The sequence below is a fragment of the Electrona antarctica genome, assembly GCF_951216825.1.
Source record: "Electrona antarctica genome assembly, chromosome: 14".
Lineage (NCBI taxonomy): Eukaryota > Metazoa > Chordata > Actinopteri > Myctophiformes > Myctophidae > Electrona > Electrona antarctica.
This window is the reverse complement of record NC_136795.1, coordinates 23739665-23758986: the sequence shown is the minus strand read 5'-3', so window position 1 is coordinate 23758986 and position 19322 is coordinate 23739665. Positions and strand designations below refer to the sequence as shown.

At 43.7% G+C, this 19322-nt stretch overlaps 1 protein-coding gene across 1 annotated transcript in view; it reads right to left on the bottom strand.

The window, feature by feature from the left end:
- The window catches only part of atxn2l (ataxin 2-like), a 30914-nt gene extending 11934 nt beyond the window's left edge, over positions 1–18980 (bottom strand). Inside the window, exons 1-15 of the mRNA XM_079520481.1 lie at positions 18861–18980; positions 17755–17800; positions 14964–15020; positions 14110–14181; positions 13371–13608; positions 12123–12244; positions 11071–11162; positions 10203–10418; positions 8093–8484; positions 6995–7078; positions 6372–6512; positions 5039–5116; positions 3806–3867; positions 1680–1851; positions 948–1077 (exon numbers count right to left, since the gene is read on the bottom strand). Of these exons, the coding sequence (XP_079376607.1) occupies positions 948–1077; positions 1680–1851; positions 3806–3867; positions 5039–5116; positions 6372–6512; positions 6995–7078; positions 8093–8484; positions 10203–10418; positions 11071–11162; positions 12123–12244; positions 13371–13608; positions 14110–14181; positions 14964–15020; positions 17755–17800; positions 18861–18877 (1919 nt within the window). The 5' untranslated portion in view covers positions 18878–18980. The remainder of the gene's footprint in view (positions 1–947; positions 1078–1679; positions 1852–3805; positions 3868–5038; positions 5117–6371; positions 6513–6994; positions 7079–8092; positions 8485–10202; positions 10419–11070; positions 11163–12122; positions 12245–13370; positions 13609–14109; positions 14182–14963; positions 15021–17754; positions 17801–18860) is intronic.
- Between the last annotated feature and the right edge of the window lie 342 nt (positions 18981–19322).

The window sequence follows — 19322 nt, the reverse complement described above, 5'->3', positions numbered from 1 at the left end:
AAAAGAACAACAAAAGAAAACGGTTTACAAAGACTTAAAACGATTAAAAACAGAAGAGTTGTAAGGGAAAAGGTGCCCTGGATTAGGTGGGGAAGGCATGTCTGAAGTGGATTTAAAAGAAGATGTATTTACATCAAACATCATATCTCACGATGTGTGAGATTGTAGATGGATTATTTGTTTGGCGAGGAGATTTGGGGCCCTATTTTCGTCAGTGCTAAACCCCTTATCCTTTACTTCTTTGCCTTTAATACCATTTTGAAAAACATATTAAAATTGTTCAACTAGCCGACTAGATCGGCTATTTTAACTATTCAAAAGCGTTTTTAAAAATAGTAAAAAATGCAAAGAAGTTTAGGGGTAAGGGGTTTATTAGCTCAGACGAAAATAGGGCCCTTTGTGTAGAGGGAAAGAAGGAAGGGGAGCTAGTACAGACCCCTGTACTAGGGAGAGCATCTGTGTCATTTAAACATTTAACCCTAATATTTTATACTTGGGATATAAAAAAAATTGCATATACATTTTGTATTTATTTTATATTTTATCTTTGCTTCTGGGGGGTCCCTGGAACCATGATATGGCCTTCCACAGCCAAATATAAGTATATAATTTTGGTGGTCATTTGCCATGAAAACGTTTGAGCACCACTCATATACTGTAGCAACATGAGTTACTTTTGCAGGGGGTCCGCAGCAAAAGTACTTAATACAGCATCACAATCATTTAAACCACTTTAACCATTTATATGTTGAATATTTAAAAATAGCAGATTTCTGAAAAATGTATATCAAAGATGTCTGGGCATTTTTTTTATAATCCTGAATTATTTTCTAACACCTCTCTTCTGGGGGGGGGGGGGGGGGGGGGTCCCTGGCACAAACCCTTTTCAGATGGGGGTTCTGCGGTCAATACACAATTTGGGTGGTCGTTGAGAAACAGTGACTTACACCACGGCCACTGGTGAGTTGTTGATGCGCTCCACGCTGTCTGGCCGGGGGTCCACGGTAGCGAGGTTCCCGGAGCTGGGCTGAGGCGTCCCGGCGGATTGCCTGTCTGGTCCCGCAGACTGGGGGACACCTGGTGTGTGTGTGTGTGTGTGTGTGTGTGTGTGTGTGCGTGTGTGTGTGTGTGTGTGTGGGGGGGGGGGGGGGGCAGTTATTCAAACTAATCGATTGAATCCATTCTAATAAATAATAATCTATCATTTAATAAAAGAATCGGGAAAGAAAAAAATATCTATCCATAGTTTTGGACATTGGTCAGTAAAGCTTGTAAAGACATTTCTAAAATAGTGAAAATAGCCAATCGAACGCACAACGGTACATGCTTGTGGATCGGATATTTTCACTATTATCGCACGACACCATTGTGCTACAAATTACAAAATGAAAAAGACAATAATTAAAACACATGTTTCTTGATTCTTCGATTCATCCAAAAAGTAATCAACAGAATAACCGCCAAGAAATATTGGCGCTGCACTGCGGCGACATGGGCATAAGGGCTACGCTTGCATGCGGGCCCTTTGTCTAAGACAAATGTCTTCCTCGGGAGACAAATAATAAAGAACCTTGAACCTTGAAATATATATACAAAATAAGATAAGAGGTCTCTGCAGCGACAATATATAAATATAAATACATGAATACATATGTATACTAAATAATCTATGGTTGCACCTGGCGTGGGGGTGGGAGGGGTGAGCGTAGCGGTAGAGCAAGACACTGCCTCTGGAATTTGCTGCTCCTGGGCGGGTCTGGAGTCCACCATCTGGGGGGCAACGCCTGCTGGCGAAGAAGATTCTAAACTGGCGAGGTTAGCAGATGAGGAAGAGCTGGAGCTGGGCTGGAGCTGAGAGAGAGAGAGAGAGAGAGAGAGAGAGAGAGAGAGAGAGAGAGAGAGAGATATCAGTAACTATGATATTGTTGCTGTCGGGTAGAAATGTTTTGTTTTAGTTTTTTTTTGTAAATGTATGCCCTACTTCAAGGGTTCCCAAACTTTTCAGGGCGCAACCACCCGCCAACATAATCATATTTGAACTGAGGTCCCCCCCACCATGACAAGCACTTGGAATTGTAGGCATTGCATTTGGTTCGACTCAGTTCCACAGATATGATTGTGAAAATAGCCAAACTACAAGCTCACAAGCTTATAGATCAGCTATTTTCACAATATTTGCCACTTTCTTAAAATAATATTTGACAATTTGGCTAATTTGGTATTTTAAAGGCCTCAAATTTAAATTGTAACATTAGAAATGTGCAGATACTGTGGTGTCTCGCTGAGGGACCGCGCGCCGTGCGACCACCTCCCCGGAGAGAGAGAGAGCGTGGGAGGCGGAGTAGAGCGCAACAGGCTGGGCTGTGTGATAGGAGGCAGGTATTATCATGATTACCTGCTGGAGAGCTTCAGATGAGAAACACCTGTGCTCCCAGCCAAACGCTACAAAAAGGATTCGTCTCCCCGCACTCGCTCTTAGCTCTCTCCGTGGCAGGTTGGCGAGCGGTCTAGCGGTAAGCGAACACACACTCCCTCACAAATATAATACAATCAAAATACGTCAGACTGACTGTATCTTTCTCACCTCATAGGCTGCATACTGATGGCTCGCAAGTATATGGCTTGGAGAATGGAGAACTCCCTTTAAATCCCCCCGTGTGTGAAAATGACATTCAAGTAAGACAAAGACTATTATATGAAGCCCCGGATGGTCCCACTTAGGCCACCCTTACTCACCTATCCCATGATGTCCCAGAAGGGAGGAAGATTTTGAGTTTGCTATTTGAAGCTGACTGTTTAAGTTGACTAACCTGGAGCCTGAGACTATTATTTAACATTTCAAACCCTGTGAATATAATTTTGGTTTCAATAAATGAGTGCCAAACCCTGGGCTCAAACCTGTGTCCTGCCTGTCTGTCTCTTGTTATTGGTATCAATCCTCCCAATACCCTATATACACTTATTTTATGTTGGTTGTTTACTGTTGAGTGAGAAAACAATAGTGCACATTAAGCTAATCCTCTGGGGACCTAGCCTGACTCAAATCACACTGTCGTGTGGTATTTGAGTCTGGAGATGCTGTGTATGGATCTTGTTTTCCGGGGGGCGGGTTCAAACATTTTCTCTTTGACGCAATTGGTCAGAGCTACTGTCAGTCAAAGGTCTCAAGCATTGAACGTCACTGTACCAAAGCCCGCCCATATTGCATACCGTGTCCCGATTGGCCACACCAGTTCTCTGGTGTAGGAAATGGGCGTACAATTGAGCCTCTCCAGACCGTAATCCGCCGACAGGCAATTTCTTTTTGCCAACGGCTGATTCGGTCTGGCATATTAGCCAGGCTACTGGGGACCCCCCACAATAAACATTATTTGAACTGAGGACCCCCCACCCTGACGAGCACTTGGCAAGAATTGTACATTTAGTTTGACTCTGTTCCACAGACAAATGTTGTGGAAATACTAGCAGAACTACTTGAAGCTCTCGCATTGTGAGGCATTGTGTGCACTTGTAGAGCGTCTATTTCCACAATGTTTACCTCTTTCTTACGTTATATTTAACAATTTGGCCAATTTGGTATTTAAAAGTTTTGAAGGTCATTAAATGGTAACTTTAGAAATGCGCAGATACCCTGTATACACTAACTGTATGTTGGGTTAGTTTGTTTACTGTTGAGTTAGAAAGCAATGCTCCACGTTAAGCTAGTAATCCCCTCCCAGCCATTCTCGCGGCTGTTCCAGCAACAACGTTGGGTTCAGAGGTCACAAGATGTGTCAGTAATCTGATGACATGCTGCTCATCTCACCCTGAACTCTTTGCCAAATTTCCGTAGCTCCTCCAACTGTGTCCTCTGCTGCACTGAGGGAGCTGAGAGAGAGAGAGAGGGGAGGGGGTGTTATGTGCGTTGCAAATTAGAGCTGCACAAGCCCATTATGACTTGAGGCCGATTCTTATAAAAATGTTGCTATAATATCAGTGTTGCTCAAACCTTTTCATATGTATGTTCAAGGGACTCGCCCAGAAGCAAAGATTTGAGTTAACCCATTCTGGGCGGGAACCCCTTTTAGAGTTCTGTACAGTATGTACAGTATTCAAAGATTATTATTGTTTTTCAGGAAACTTAGGTCAGTATTTAGAAGGCGTTCTTAGAATCGGCCTCAGTCCAAAATGGGTTAAAAATTTACACCTTAAAATATATATACATTCAAACATTTGAAAAATAGATCTACAAGCTCATAGCTTTGAGCTTGAATACATGCTATTTTTGAATAGCCAAAGTATACATTAAACATTATACTGTATATAAATATATATAACATTTTTCACAATCATGTACTCGCGAAACCTGACGATTCAAACATGGAATTTCTTTCCGCTGTTGCAAAGGGTCGATAGCCAGAACATCGTACAACCCATCTCCCCATCCAACATTCTGAGGTGCCATGCAGACAGACGTTTTTAGGTGAATCCACCAAAGGTTTTAATCTTATTGCCGTTTCGTCCACACGAAGCCGGCATGTAGGGTGACCGAATACACTAAATTTTGAAACCGGGTCCCCTAGTGAACAAATCTCAAGACGCAACCCATGCGTCTCCGTGTACATAAAAAATACGCATCTTTCCTGAGGGTGCATATCTTTAGTCCGACATCCTAACAGTCCGACACGCAATGGTCCGACACCCTACCCCAAACTCTAAGCTAACCCTAACCAGACGCGGAAGCTACGGGTGAGTCTTAACCGGACACGTACTGTATCATATCATGTGTCTTAACTGGCCACGTATGTCGGAGCCACGGGTGAGTTAGTGCTGCAAGAATTGGCCAAACATTACGTTCGAATCGAACGTCAAATGTATATGATTTTAATATAACATTATTGTAGCCTAATATGCAGTCAAACTCTCTCTATTTCTTTCTCTATATGCGCCGGCCGCGGTTGGTGCTGAGAAATGCGCTCTCTTGGCATATTTTTTCACTGCACTGCGACCTGCTATGAGATTGAAGATCGTCTATCTTTTCTGTATAATCCAGGCTTACTTTTGCTGTTCTTTCCTTCCTGCGGAGAGGCCAGACCCTCCATTCGCTCCTTAGCGGCTGAGATCAGGATCTCATTCACTGTTGGGAGGCAGATAGAGACACACACATCACTGAAACCCACAGTGCATTGCTGAAGCTACAGAAGACTTAAACCCACAGTGCATTGCTGAAGCTACAGAAGACTTAAACCCACAGTGCATCGCTGAAGCTACAGAAGACTTAAACCCACAGTGCATCGCTGAAGCTACAGAAGACTTAAACCCACAGTGCATCGCTGAAGCTACAGAAGACTTAAACCCACAGTGCATCGCTGAAGCTACAGAAAACTTAAACCCACAGTGCATCGCTGAAGCTACAGAAGACTTAAACCCACAGTGCAGTGCATCGCTGAAGCTACAGAAGACTTAAACCCACAGTGCAGTGCATCGCTGAAGCTACAGAAGACTTAAACCCACAGTGCATTGCTGAAGCTACAGAAGACTTAAACCCACAGTGCATCGCTGAAGCTACAGAAGACTTAAACCCACAGTGCATCGCTGAAGCTACAGAACACTGGAACCAGTGTGGATCTTGACAGCAGATTTTGATTTAGTTTGAATAAATCCATTTAGTTTTAGTCATCTTAAATGTTTTACAATTTAGGCATTTAGTAGACGCTCTTAATCCAGAGTGATTTACAGTAAGCAAGGACAACACAAGATAATACATCAAATGCATAGACATTGTCATCTAAGTAAAGAACCTATCATCAGTCTAACAGTAGAATATCCAAAGAAAATCAATAATATGTACATTGCAACTATACACACTATAGGATGCTACTGTAGGTCAATAATGACCTAATCTCCAAGACGGATAAAGAAAACAGTGGTCAAACGGTTCATGAGCTATGCCTGTCAAATTTAGATTTGTTTTGGCCTGGAGTGCCGACAGAAGAAATTATTAAAAAAAAATAGTGGGGAATCTAAAGGTCAGAGGTCAAAAGACAACATGAAAGTTGTTCGGCATGAGGAGACGCATATGTGTATCGAAGTTGTATTGCTGACAGTCAAACGGTTCATGAGCTATGCCTGTTCACTTTTTGCATTTTCAATGTCCTACCACCCTTTGGCCAATGGGTGTGAGCTTCGTGTCTTCACCGTTTGGCATAGACCTCTACCATATTGCAAAGTTTTGCGAAAACCGACAGCACGGTTAAGACAGAAATGCAATATTTGGAGGTAGAAGAAGAAGAAAACATACAAATACAATAAGGGACCATAGGCCCTCCTGGCTTTTCCCCTTAAAAAAACCTTTGAGAACCATTGGTTTAGACAATCGTATCGTCTCTCACCGTCGACAGGGAACAACGGGGTGGGGCCGCAGGGTTTGGAGGTCGCCGTGGTAACTGAGGAGGGGGAGGAGTCCAGGTAGGCGGGGCCGGCCAACGGAAGGTCCTGTGCTGGAGCATTGTCGGGTTTGGGTGAGCGAGAGACTAATGGGAGAGAGAGAGAGAGATGGACATTTTAAATCAAATTCATTGAATATTGATTGAATACTGTATTAACACGATTATTAACGGTACAGATACAGTCAAAGGTAATGCTAAAATAATAATAATAATAATAATAAATTACATTTTTACTTGTCAAGTTGTCAGCTTTCAAATTCTAAAATAGCAAAAACATTATTCAGGATTCCAATTGAAATATACAAAAATAGCCGATCTACAAGCTCAAAACAAGCTCAAAACACTGACACGTTTTGAGCTTGTAGATCGGCTATTTTTGCTTCTTTTTTGTGACAGACTGAGAAAGTAGGTCATTAATTTACGGAGATAGGAGGTTTCTGCCTGACATAAATGTGGCCCTCTGGAGTGAGTGTGGAAATATAGTGGTCCTTAGGGCGTGCTGAGAGGACAGAGTGGGAGGATAGTTCAGTGTGTGTGTGTGTGTGTGTGTGTGTGTGTGCGTGTACCTGCGGGTGATGACTGGGAGTTGGGGGTGCGCAGTGTTCTGTTGCTCTGCGGCCGCTGGGATTTAGGGGAGGTTCTTGACACAACTATAGAGGAGAAAGACAAGCTGCTTAACACACACACACACCAATGGCGAGCAAAAAAACGCGATACGAAGCAGATTTGCAGAGCTTCGACAAAGACGTTATCTTTATGATTTCGATTAGTTTTAGTAAGCTTCGGAAAACAACACAGTGCGGTTTCAGTTCCCTGGACATTTTCATGAAAAGGCTAGTTTTTATTTTTGATTTCAGTTAACTTTTGTCCGTCGACTACCTTTTTTCACTGACGAAAACTAAATAAAAACTAAGCTATGATGACTAAAACTATGACTACATATACTGACAATTTCGTCAACAAATGTAAACTAGACTAAAATGGGACTAGTGGAGAAGAGAGCCAGTAGAACTAAAACAAGACATCATGGGAGCGTGTGGGTGTCATGGACCGAAAATAGCTGACAACGTGTTGCAACACGACAAGTCGTGAGCTTGTAGATCAGCTATTTTTGGCATGCATGCGCAGCTAAGTGAAAATCAGCCATTTCAATGTCATCACGGCCAAGCAAAAATAAATTTTAATCGACTGTAGTCGACTAAAATCTCACCATATTTAATAAACTAAAACTAGACTACAAGTAGAACATTTCAGGTGACAAGTAGTCGCCATGCAACTACTTGCAACCAAACGGTTGCTCGTAGACCCATGTACAGACGCATGCAGATGCATGTAGTTGCAAGCAACCATTGAATTGAACTAATTGAATCAGATGGGTCTACTCGCAACAGGACATATCACAGGTCAACTTGTGTCTACATGGGTCTACTCGCAACAGGACATATCACAGGTCAACTTGTGTCTACATGGGTCTACTCACAACAGGACATATCACAGGTCAACTTGTGTCTACATGGGTCTACTCACAACAGGACATATCACAGCGCTGGGACGAACGCTTAGACCGTTTTACCCATTACCACTCGACAGTCTTATTCAAAAGACGACGACTAAAACAAAATAGAAAATCTGCTGTCAACATCAACCCTGCCATCCCGGCGTACCTCCGTTGACGGCCGAGCGTGCGGCGGCAGCGTCGCTCAGCGCCTGCGGATGCGACAGGGAGTGAGGGAGGTGGGAGGAGGAGGAGGAGCTGGGGGTGGGGCTGCCGCCGGCCGCGGGGCTGCCCTGCTGGTGGGGGGAGTAGGCCGGCCTGACGGACAGCGGGCTGCTCCTATCCGAGGAGGAGGAGGAGGAGGGGGAGGAGCCAGGAGGAGGGGCATATCTGGATGAGGAGGGGGAGGGGGAGGAGCCAGGAGGAGGGGCGTATCTGGACGAGGAAGCGGGTCCTCCTCCTAAGCGACCGGATCCTCCCAACGTGCCCCGCCCACCTCCTCCGGCGCTTGACGCGCCCATCTCGCGGGCCCTCTGAGGCAGAGGGATGTACTTCCCTTCCCTGGGTGGGGGGGGGGGGGGGGGTAAGCGGAGAAAAAGGACATTGGATTATACATGGATTAAAGGAATAAATAAAATGACTTGTTTTCTACCACTTACACACCCATGATGAAGCCTTGAATTCATGGAGATTTTGTGGAGTCAATAATTTGATGAGCGGGTCATCATCAGTCAATAGGAGACTCCAAAGAGCCCAAGCACTAGTGATGCGCGGGCCGGCCCGTTGCCCGCAGGGTGGGCGGACGGGTCAAGGTTTCAGCACAATTATTGACTATTTTCTGTTTCATATTTAGTGTATGAAATAATGCACTGAACTATGCCCAAAAAGTCCTTAAAGGGGTGATGATAAGATTTTGAAGTTTGTAGGCTGCATAACGCTGACCTTATAGAAGTTATAGTGCAGTGACACGGTTGCATTTCTATTGCAGTAGCGATACTTTTACTTAAGTAAAACATGTGAATACCGTTGGCTTGATGGCCCGGGTATCGGAGGAGACCTGAGGCTTTCTTCACCCTCCCAATGACTGATTGTGGGGGTTAGCAGAGATGGAGTACTTGTAGAGAGGCTGGGGAATTGGGAATTGGCTATACTAAATTGGGACTTGAAGGGGAGAAAATGTTTTTCTTTTGTCTTGAAGGGGCATGTTTTGCACAATAACAGTCTTTTCATTATGTCTGCCCACGATCTCTGTGATTCATACAGTAGGCTACGTTTGTTTACCTCAGTCACTGATACTAAAATCTGATATTTTATTTGTATTTATTCTATGAACCTGTGACTTGACACCCATACTGTTATAAAACGGAAATAAAAAGATTTTGAAAAGAAAGAAAACATGTGAATACTGTAGGAGCCAAAACTGACCTAAAGCACATTCTGAGTGATTTACAATATTATTGCATTTATGTTTATTGTCTCCACCAGGCCGAAGGCATGGGGAGAGAGTGGCATGGGGAGAGAGTATGTTTTGCACTCCGTGTGTGTGTGTGTGTCCGTCCTTCCGTCCGTCTGTGAACAGCTAATCTCCGGCACCGTTAACCCGGTCGATGCCAAACTTTGCACACACACTCCCTGGATGCCAACGATGAACCTCTGCCCCACATTTTCCAGAACGGCCTGTTATAGCGCCATCATGAGGCAGCTTTTCACATTTTTTACTTAAAACTGCACCGATCTGCGTGAAACGTTGCATGCACACTCCCTAGAGGCCAAGGACAAACCTTTGACCTGCATTTTCCGCATCTGCCTTTTATAGCGTGTTGTCAAGCCAGTTAATTATTTTCAAGTGGATCCTTTTTGAGAGAAGCTCAGGAGGAATTCTGTTTGTGGATGGAAATAAGGGATTGGACTTTTCAATAAACTCCCATAAAGTACACGAGGACGAACTCCGCCATTCCTTGGATGTTGTGAGTTTGATAACAAATAAGAAGTGGAGAATTATTCAATGATACGAGTCAATACTAAAAGTTCTGCTGGAATACCTTTTTCCCACCACTGAGGCCCCTTTTCCACCGGGGTTGAAACGGTTCAGTTGTTTTTTCCTGCTGAATATTGAACCAGTTCAAAATGAATTGGTTCAGAACCCTAAACGTTGGTTCGGAACTGGAACCAAAACCATGTCCAGTGGTTCTGTGAAAGCACCAAGGTTCCTATCTAGAACGGAACCAGTTCTAGAACCAAAGTTCTTTTGATGGGAATGGGGCCTGACCGTCACCTACCTGCCACTGGAGCTGAACCCGGGGCTGGCCCCCCTCTGGTCCTCCCTGTCACCTCTCAGCACGGCGCTGTACTTCTCCTCTTCGGTTTTGCCGTCGGTGTTCTCCAGGGAGACGCGGCGGCGGTACTGTGGGCTGCTCTCGATCTCTGTGGCGAGCCGGGCGGCCCGCGCCTCCCGCTGGCGGAACATGTCGCTGGTCCCACGCTCCAGCGGAACGCTACAGCAAAGAGGGAGGCGTTGGGAGATGGGGAGACATGATACAATAAATCAGGGGTAGGCGACCTTAGGTACGGGTGCCAACAACCGGGAGAGTGATCACTGTTGTGTCATGGTTATTCTGTATCCTGCCCGAGTTCTCTATCCTGAATGGATAACATTGGTATCCCAACCTGAAAATGCTTTTTCTGTTTAATAAAGAGCTGGAGAGACATGGAGACACCTGTTACTGATCAAACACTATATAGCAATGAGTACTATCAGAACATAGAGCTATTTAACTTAGATCTATTTATTTTTTTAAAGATTTTTTTTGGCTTTTTGCCTTTAGTGATAGTTACATGTACAAGTGAAGATAGACAGGAAAGAGGGAGAGAGAGGGGAGAGACACGCAGCAAATGTTGTCACGAACGGAACTCGAACACGTGACACGCTGGCAGGCCAGAGGCCACATGTAGCATGCGGCTGGACAGCAGGTGCCCCAAGATCTACAGTACTTATTTTAACCAAAGAAAATCACTTACTCTGGTGATACTCTGATGTACACATGGAAGTGAATGTCACCATGAGAGGATGTGAGGGTGAGAACTCACGTGTACATGGACAGGCTGGAGTGAATGTCACCATGAGAGGATGTGAGGGTGAGAACTCACGTGTACATGGACAGGCTGGAGTCGTAGGTGGACTTGACGCCGTACGTCTCCTCGTGGGACTTGAACATCTCGTTGGCATCCCAGCCGTTCGACTGCAGGGGGCGGGGCGCAAGAGAGCAGGTCAAAATAAAACCATATAAACCCCTTTAATAGATAGATACTTTGATTATCCCCCAGGATCCCCCGGGATCCCCCAGTCGCCTAGAGGCAGGACAGCAGTTAAGGATACAGAGGTAAAGAGTAAGGAAAAATAAATGGTACTGTTGTGCACAGCAATACAGGGCAAAAAGAATAGAAAATTGATCAAATCAACAATACAATACAGAGCAACGGTATACGGAAGTAAAAACAAATTGTCATTGTCACAAGAGTGTCTATTACAGTCTTGTAACTGCTTTGCGAGTACCTCATCGTATCGCGTCAAAAATCTAAAAAACGTGTCCATTCAGTCAGTGCAAAAGCGTAAGAATTGAAAGTGTGCACTGTGCACAGCAGAAAACAGCACAAAAAAACCCCACCATAGGAATGTCATTAGACATCTTTGAATGTTAATGAGTAAAGCCTGAATCATAAGTTTATGGTTAGGTTGAATAAGGCTTAGGTTAACGTTTCAGTAAAAAGGGATTTAGGAAGAGGAAGAGGGGCCTTTTATTAATTTGGTTTAGCTTTTTACCCATGTTCTTCCCCCAGTGTAGTCGTTGTCACTGCTGCCCCCACCGGGAAGACGTTAGAGCCTTCATCCTACTCCTCCCGCTCAACACTCCCTGCTGATAGGCTCCGCCCCCAGCCCGTAGGATTACACGCAGTGACAAATATCGGCCTCCCCGCCTTCCATCCCCCGAACACGGGCCAATTGTGTTCGCATAGATAGACGCTCGACAAAGGGTTTAGGGTTAGAATTAGGCATTTATTAATGAGTATATGTGTTAATTTAGGGGTTGGGGGGATTTAGAATTTCCCGGATTTTATACTTGTTGTTGTGCAGTGATGCCACACACCAAACAATACGTTCAACAACACGTGCTTGCGTGCATGTGTGTGTGTGTACTCACTGCGTCAGACTCCAGGTCGTAGCTCTCTCCGTTGCTGTCTCCAGCGTCCCAGCGCTGTAGAACTTTCTCTCTGTGCTCGCCGTTGACGCGCAACGAGCTGATGGCCGTGTCTGTGAACGAGTCTGCACACGAACCCACGCACGCGCACACACACATAACAGGGGTGTAAACGATACAGTAAAGGTGGTTGCACACCGGCTGCGTTTTTCGGAAAACCGATGGAGAAACGCCGCTAAAAATCCGAATTCGCATCCGATTCGCGCCCGATGTGTGGAGACCTTAATTAACTGTATCAAATCGATGCATTTATTTTTTTCACATGTGATTTCATCCAAAGACATCCAAACCCACAGCCCCCTCACGCAATATCAGTCACCAGAACCAAGGACGGGTGTTTTCAATTAATCTACCACAGTTAAAATGGAGTTTGATGTTACAATGGGTTTGTACAGGAAGGGGAGCTAAAAAGCAATATAAAGGGCAGCTAAAAGCAATAGGCCTACCAAATATCTAAATACTAAACCAAGAAACGTAAAAACTGTGTGGGTGTTCACAAAAGCCTGAGTAGACGATAAAATTACCACATTTATTGAAACATTCATTTAAGGTAAGAAAACGGCTAATTCTGAATTTTCCTAACCCGGAAAGCATGCGTGTAATTCTAGATTTGAGCTATATAGCACATTGGTTCTCAGAATACACTTTAACAATTATTTTATACTTTGGCTATTAAAAAATAGCAAGCTCATAGCGGGTCACTTCATGCCGCACTATGAGCTTGTATACAAATCTTCTCTTCTGGGGGTCCCTCAGCACAAAACATTTTCAGATGGGGTGTGCGTGGTCAAATTCACATCATTTTTGGGTGTCCTTGGCACGAAAAGGTTTGAGAACTAACTGATTCAGAAGGCATGTGTAGAATCAGCCTCAGGTCTATTTATTTTTCTAAATTTGATCCCAAGATTTTGGAAGCCATTTTTTCACCCGGTGCCAATTGCCTAAGCTGTAATCCTGGTCGCTACTCTCCCTCTGCCAACCTGGGGAGAGCCCCGAACTGAGCTCAATCCACGAGGAGTGAGCATAGAAGGAACACGTTATTTCAAACAGTTATTTTCCACTCCATCAGGCGGCCCAGCTGACCAGTGGGAGGCAGTATAGAGACCAGGTCTTCTTAACGGGTTCAATTAAAAAAAAAGATTGAGAGTGACTGAACCAATTAAGTGTGGCGCCGGTGGCAGCCTGCCATACCTCTGATGGCGAAGTTGAGGTCCACGTCGCGGCAGGTCATGGTGACCAGGTCGGCGGGGCTGAACACCATGGTGTCCGTGATCTCCTCGATCTTGGGCGGTGGCGGCTCCTCGGGGGCGACGCCCCCGCCCCCGCCCCCTCCCCCGCCCCCTTCCTCTCCTCCTCCCCCCCCTCCTTCTCCCTCGCCGGCCGTGACGCCATCGCTGCACTTGTGGACGGCGTCCACGGCCAGGTCACACTGCAAAAAATATAGAAAAAAATAAGAAGAATAACAAAAAAAAACACAACACAAGATGTTCATAGCTGTGTTCATTAGGGGCATTCATCTCTAGGTACCTGAAGATTTGATGCCGGAAACTAGACTAATAACTATGCGACAATGACTAAAAGCTATGACTAAATATATTGACTATTTCGTCAACAGATACAAAACTAGACTGGAATGTTAGGAAGGGACTAAACAAAACATAAATAGTTCTGCATCTGCACCCTTGCTATGCATGCTGATGCCATGTATATAATGCATTATAAACATACTTTAACTTATATATGGCATTGTAATCCGCTCATAACACTGTATAGTTAAAAAACTCAAAAATACTCATAATGCTTTATAACCATAGTCATGACCCCCTATTTACTATTTTGGGTGCACGGCATGATTCCATTGAAGATTTCTGTGGAATCCAAATGACTGAAATCAGTCGTGGCGACTGAGAACTTTAAGTCATGAGTTTACCTGCGAGCTTAGTGTCTTGAAGATCCCCTCGTACACCGCACCGTTCTTCACCTGCACGTCGCAGGTGGACCCCTGCAAACAACAACGATGGCACGCGTTTCATGGAATGAATGCATTGCTTTTTTACTTGAATCGACTTTTCATGTTAGGTTAGGTATGGTTCTGCAAAGCAGGTATTTGTGACAGAGCGGCTCGGTTACTGACAGACAGCCGAGCACACATGCACATGCACGCTGATGTGCTGTGGCCGTGGTTTCCTGGTACCACTGAAAGATCTGCCATTCATTTTTCCCATAGAGATTTACAAAAATATTTATATCAATCATTTTAAGCCTAGAATCAAGCCATCCAGGATCCTGGTGAATCATGACCATAAAACCTTTGATACTGTGAAAAGATTATTAAAAATCACACCTGTGTGAACTGAGTGGTGCAACTATACATTTATTTTATTGTTATAGTTACTGTTCTGTACTGTGCTCTGTATATTGTAGTATACTGTGCTCTGTACTGTACTTTGATCTCAAATCATACGCCGGACAAGACACTCTGAACTGGTGAAGGGGTCTCTCACCAAGCCGGGTGGGAGGCTGGGAGGTAACAGGCCTCTGACCTTTTGGCAGAGACTGGCCATTGCAGTTCCTCTCCTGTCTTACACCCCCCCCTTCCCCCTAAATTCCTACAGGCGCACAAAACTTCACTTGGCCCTGAGGTCACTATGTTTACAGGATGTGCATGTCTTTGCTCTTTTTTCTTCGATTTTTCAGTGGTACCAGAAAACCACGCCCACTGCTATACAGTATATGCTCTATATGCACACTGCATGATGTGAGTGTATGTGTGACAGGACTCACCACGACCGCAGTGAGAAAATGAAGCATGCGGGCATTGCTGTAGACACCCTCGAACACCTGCAGGCAATGACAACACGACGAGGACAAGGTCAGGCTCTCAAATGGCACAATAGCTTTGAACTTTGACCTTTGTTTTTTAACAAAAACATATCACTTACAATCCTCCTATGGTGTAATAATGCTGACGTCCATGGGTTGCTGTTTTCACAACCCTGACAACAATGCACTCCAATGGCGTCTTTTTGCACAATTTCAAAATGTATGATTGACTTGAGAAACATTGCATACTGACATTACTGTACATGTTTTGGTGTAAATCATGTCAGTAATGGACTAATGTCATTGGATGTGTTGGGGAGATGAAAGAAACCACAAAGAACAATTATTTAATTGTTAAACCAAATTGATATTTGGCCATGGACAATTTCAAACACCCCCCACCCCACCCCAAGCACTCATCTTTCCTTGTCTACGGGTCCATTGAGTTACATTTGTCCACTCGAATTTTAGAGTTCGTTTTTTGGGGGAAATGCTGGTAATTGTCCAAAGAAAATCACACCTACAATGTGTCACCTACAACACATCGTGAGCTTGTAGATCCGACGGCTATTTTCAAAATTGTATACATCCTATATTACAATTGAAAACATGTGCCCAAAAGCACGCACAGGAACAAAAGGCACCAGCTACTACGTCACTGACACGCTGCAACACGCTGCAACACACACTGCAACAACACACTAACACGTCACACACTTACCCTCCGCGTCGTTGGTTCCCTATCTCCTCATGTCGCGCCGCACGGCCACACTCGACACCAGCCGCGTAAAAACTGTCATCGCACTGCCACTACAGCCGGCTCCCGTCCACACTCGCAAACAACATCAATATCAATAATAAACACAAACACGCCACAAGCACCGACACCCCCGCCTAATTTCTTGCCACGTCTATGAAAACAAGCACAAAAAAAATGCCATTCAACACGCTACTTACACACACTACCACTCGCTTACAATACGCGGACCTGGCAACACTACATTCCCTCTCCCATTGGCTCACAGCCCACCACGTGACCCACACAGGGAGGGAGACGATTGCGTGATGCTTCTATGTACAGGATTCTATAGGTCACCACTTTTGGTGTGACACACACACGGCTTCTGTTTACTAGAAGAAGAACAACTACACAGCGCACACTCTGATTCTAACTTGGACACTTACCATAATGCTAACACGACCGCGTCGACACCTGGCGTGGTACAAGCGGGACAAACCCAGGCGCATATATGGATACCAACAACAACACTACACGCACACGCGCGCGCTGCAACAACAAACAGCTACGTACAGTGTGTGTGTGCGTGCGTGCGTGCGTGCGCGGGGGGGGGGGGATTTTGGATCGCCTCGCGATGCAGCTGAAATGGCACACACACACACACACACACACGCCACAAAACGCTAATAATAATAATAATAATACACAATTACAACACTACACTAATCATAACAACAGCACAGAACAGTACAGTACACATGAGTACAGTACAGAAAGAAAGCTCACATCAGAATATTAATCCATGTAATAATAATAATAATAATAAAACATAATAACACAACACTAATAACTATAATATCAACAGTACAGAGAACAGTACAGTACATCAGCATATTAATCCATGTAATAATAATAATAACAATAAATAAGCACACAACACTAACAACAGTACAGAGAACAGTACAGTACACATGAGTACAGTACAGTACAGTATACTGTTCCTGCGCCTTGCCATGCTCTTTCAATCATAATAATAATAATAAATAACAACACTACACTAATAACAACAATAATATCAACAATACAGCGAACACTACAGTACACATGACTACAGTACAGTACAGAAAGAAAGCTCACATCAGAATATTAACCAATGTAATAATAATAATAACAATAATAATAAATAATAACGCAACACTACTAACTATAATATCAACAGCACAGAGAACAGTACAGTACAGTACATCTGAATATTAATCCATGTAATAATAATAATAATAAAAAAACACTAATACAACAGTACAGAGAACAGTACAGTACAGTACACATGACTACAGTACAGTACAAAGACTTACAGTACAGTACAGTACAGTATACTGTTCCTGCGCCTTGCCATGCTCGCTTTCATACGCACATACACAAAACCAAACAGGGCCACTCAGCCAGCTTGGCAACTTTGCGCTTTCCAAGCAAATGCATAAATGAAAACATCATGGGTTGCCATTGCCTTCTTCCCATTTGCGACGCATCGCGTTAGGATGAGCGGGCCGAAGGCCCGCGAAATTCTAGTGTCATACATTTGAAAACCTGTGAAATGGGACATTCTACTTATGGTACTTCAAGTACATTTTGATACCAATACTTTTTTACTTTTACTGAAGTACAATTTGAATTTCGCACTTTTACTACTAGAGTAGGCCAGATTGCAGTATTGATGCGAGTACTTCTTTTACTACTAGAGTAGGCCAGATTGCAGTATTGATGCGAGTACTTCTTTTACTACTAGAGTAGGCCTACACTGCAGTATTGATGCGAGTACTTCTTTTACTACTAGAGTAGGCCTACATTGCAGTATTGATGCGAGTACTTATTTTACTACTAGAGTAGGCCTACATTGCAGTATTGATGCGAGTACTTATTTTACTACTAGAGTAGGCCTACATTGCAGTATTGATGCGAGTACTTCTTCCCACCACTGGTTCCATGATGAGAATATGACATTAAAATACTTACGGGAGATGACTGATTCTGTGACGGTGGCTTCATTGTGTTTCTTGTCCTGAAAAAAGTGTTGATTAGTTAACATTACTTTAACATTATAAGAAGTGAGTTATAAGCTATAAGAAGTGATAATATTTAGGTTACAGTTATTTGAAAGTAGCCGATATACAAGCTCACAGCTTGCCGTGAAGCAATCCATTGTGAGCTTGTAGATCTGCTATTTTGCACAAATCTATGGGGGGTGGGTGTGCTGGCACAAAATATTTTCAGATGGGGATACACGGACGGACAATTATATATTAATTTGGGGGGGGGGGGGGGTCCTACATGAAAATGTTTATTAAGAACCACTGGTTAAAAAAACAATAAGCAACTATCACTAGGATTTATACAAGTGACTTTACAGAAAAAGAAAAGAACCAAAGTCGCTTAAATAACACAGACATGGCAACACTGCTCACTGGAAGGAACAATAAAGTTTATCTGAGGTGACAACAAGCCAGCCAGCTAGGCTGGTCAGCTGACAGCACACACAATGGGCCAGCCTAGATTAAAAACACATCAGAATTACAATGCACTGAATCGACCTTATCGACATTATATGAATGTCAACATCATTGCTATTCTAAATGTTATCATCAAATAGGGATGCAATAAAAATCCATTGTTCAAAATGCCATAGCATTAGTTTAGTTTAATAGTATGAAATAGCACACAACGCCTCTATGCCATCATGGTGTGATCTTGCAGGCTATTATGCATGCCACCGTATAAAATAGGGCTTAAGTATGTTAATCAGACAACTCAAGTTTAGTATTTTAATTTATTTTTTGTGTTTCATCAATGCAAATGTTACGTTGGTTATGCATAAATAAAAGTATTACAAAAAAGAAAACACACATTATCAATTGATACAACAATCGAAAAAGCAATCGACGGAATAACCGCATGCCGATTGTCTTCATAGCAGTTATTATATCGCTTGTTTTAGTAAATATTGTTATTACGTTAGCCTGCGCTAGCCGATGGCTAACCCAGCTTATACTGTAGCTAACATGTCTAGTTAGTGTGTGGTTGTTTCTTAACGATCAATGTGTAGAATAGAAGATCACGGGTACTTTTTAGTCATGTGCATCCCTGTTCATCCGCTCCTAATGTCGACGCTGTGGTTAGAAGCACAACAACAACAATAACAACATCAATAACACACACACACACACACACCGTCTCTGTCACCGTCGATGAGAACAACAACAAAAACACTGCGCCGAGGCGCGCTCGATTCCCCAACACCCGGCATTCTCCTGCCGCCGGTGGGCGGGGGTACAACCCACAACAAAACGTTTATAATGCTAATATATTAATATATACATGTTTGGTTTGATTTTATTTGTTATTCAATATATTATTAAGTGTGCATTATTTATGCTTGTATGTCACCGTAAACGCGGCTTTAAGAGGTGAGTTTGGTCAGGTGACCTTTTTTAATTTATGTATCTGCGCCCGGAACGGGTCATATGAACGAGTGCTCCTCAGAAGGAACCCGCCCACGGCCTGTGCTTTGGCTCGTGAGTGGACGA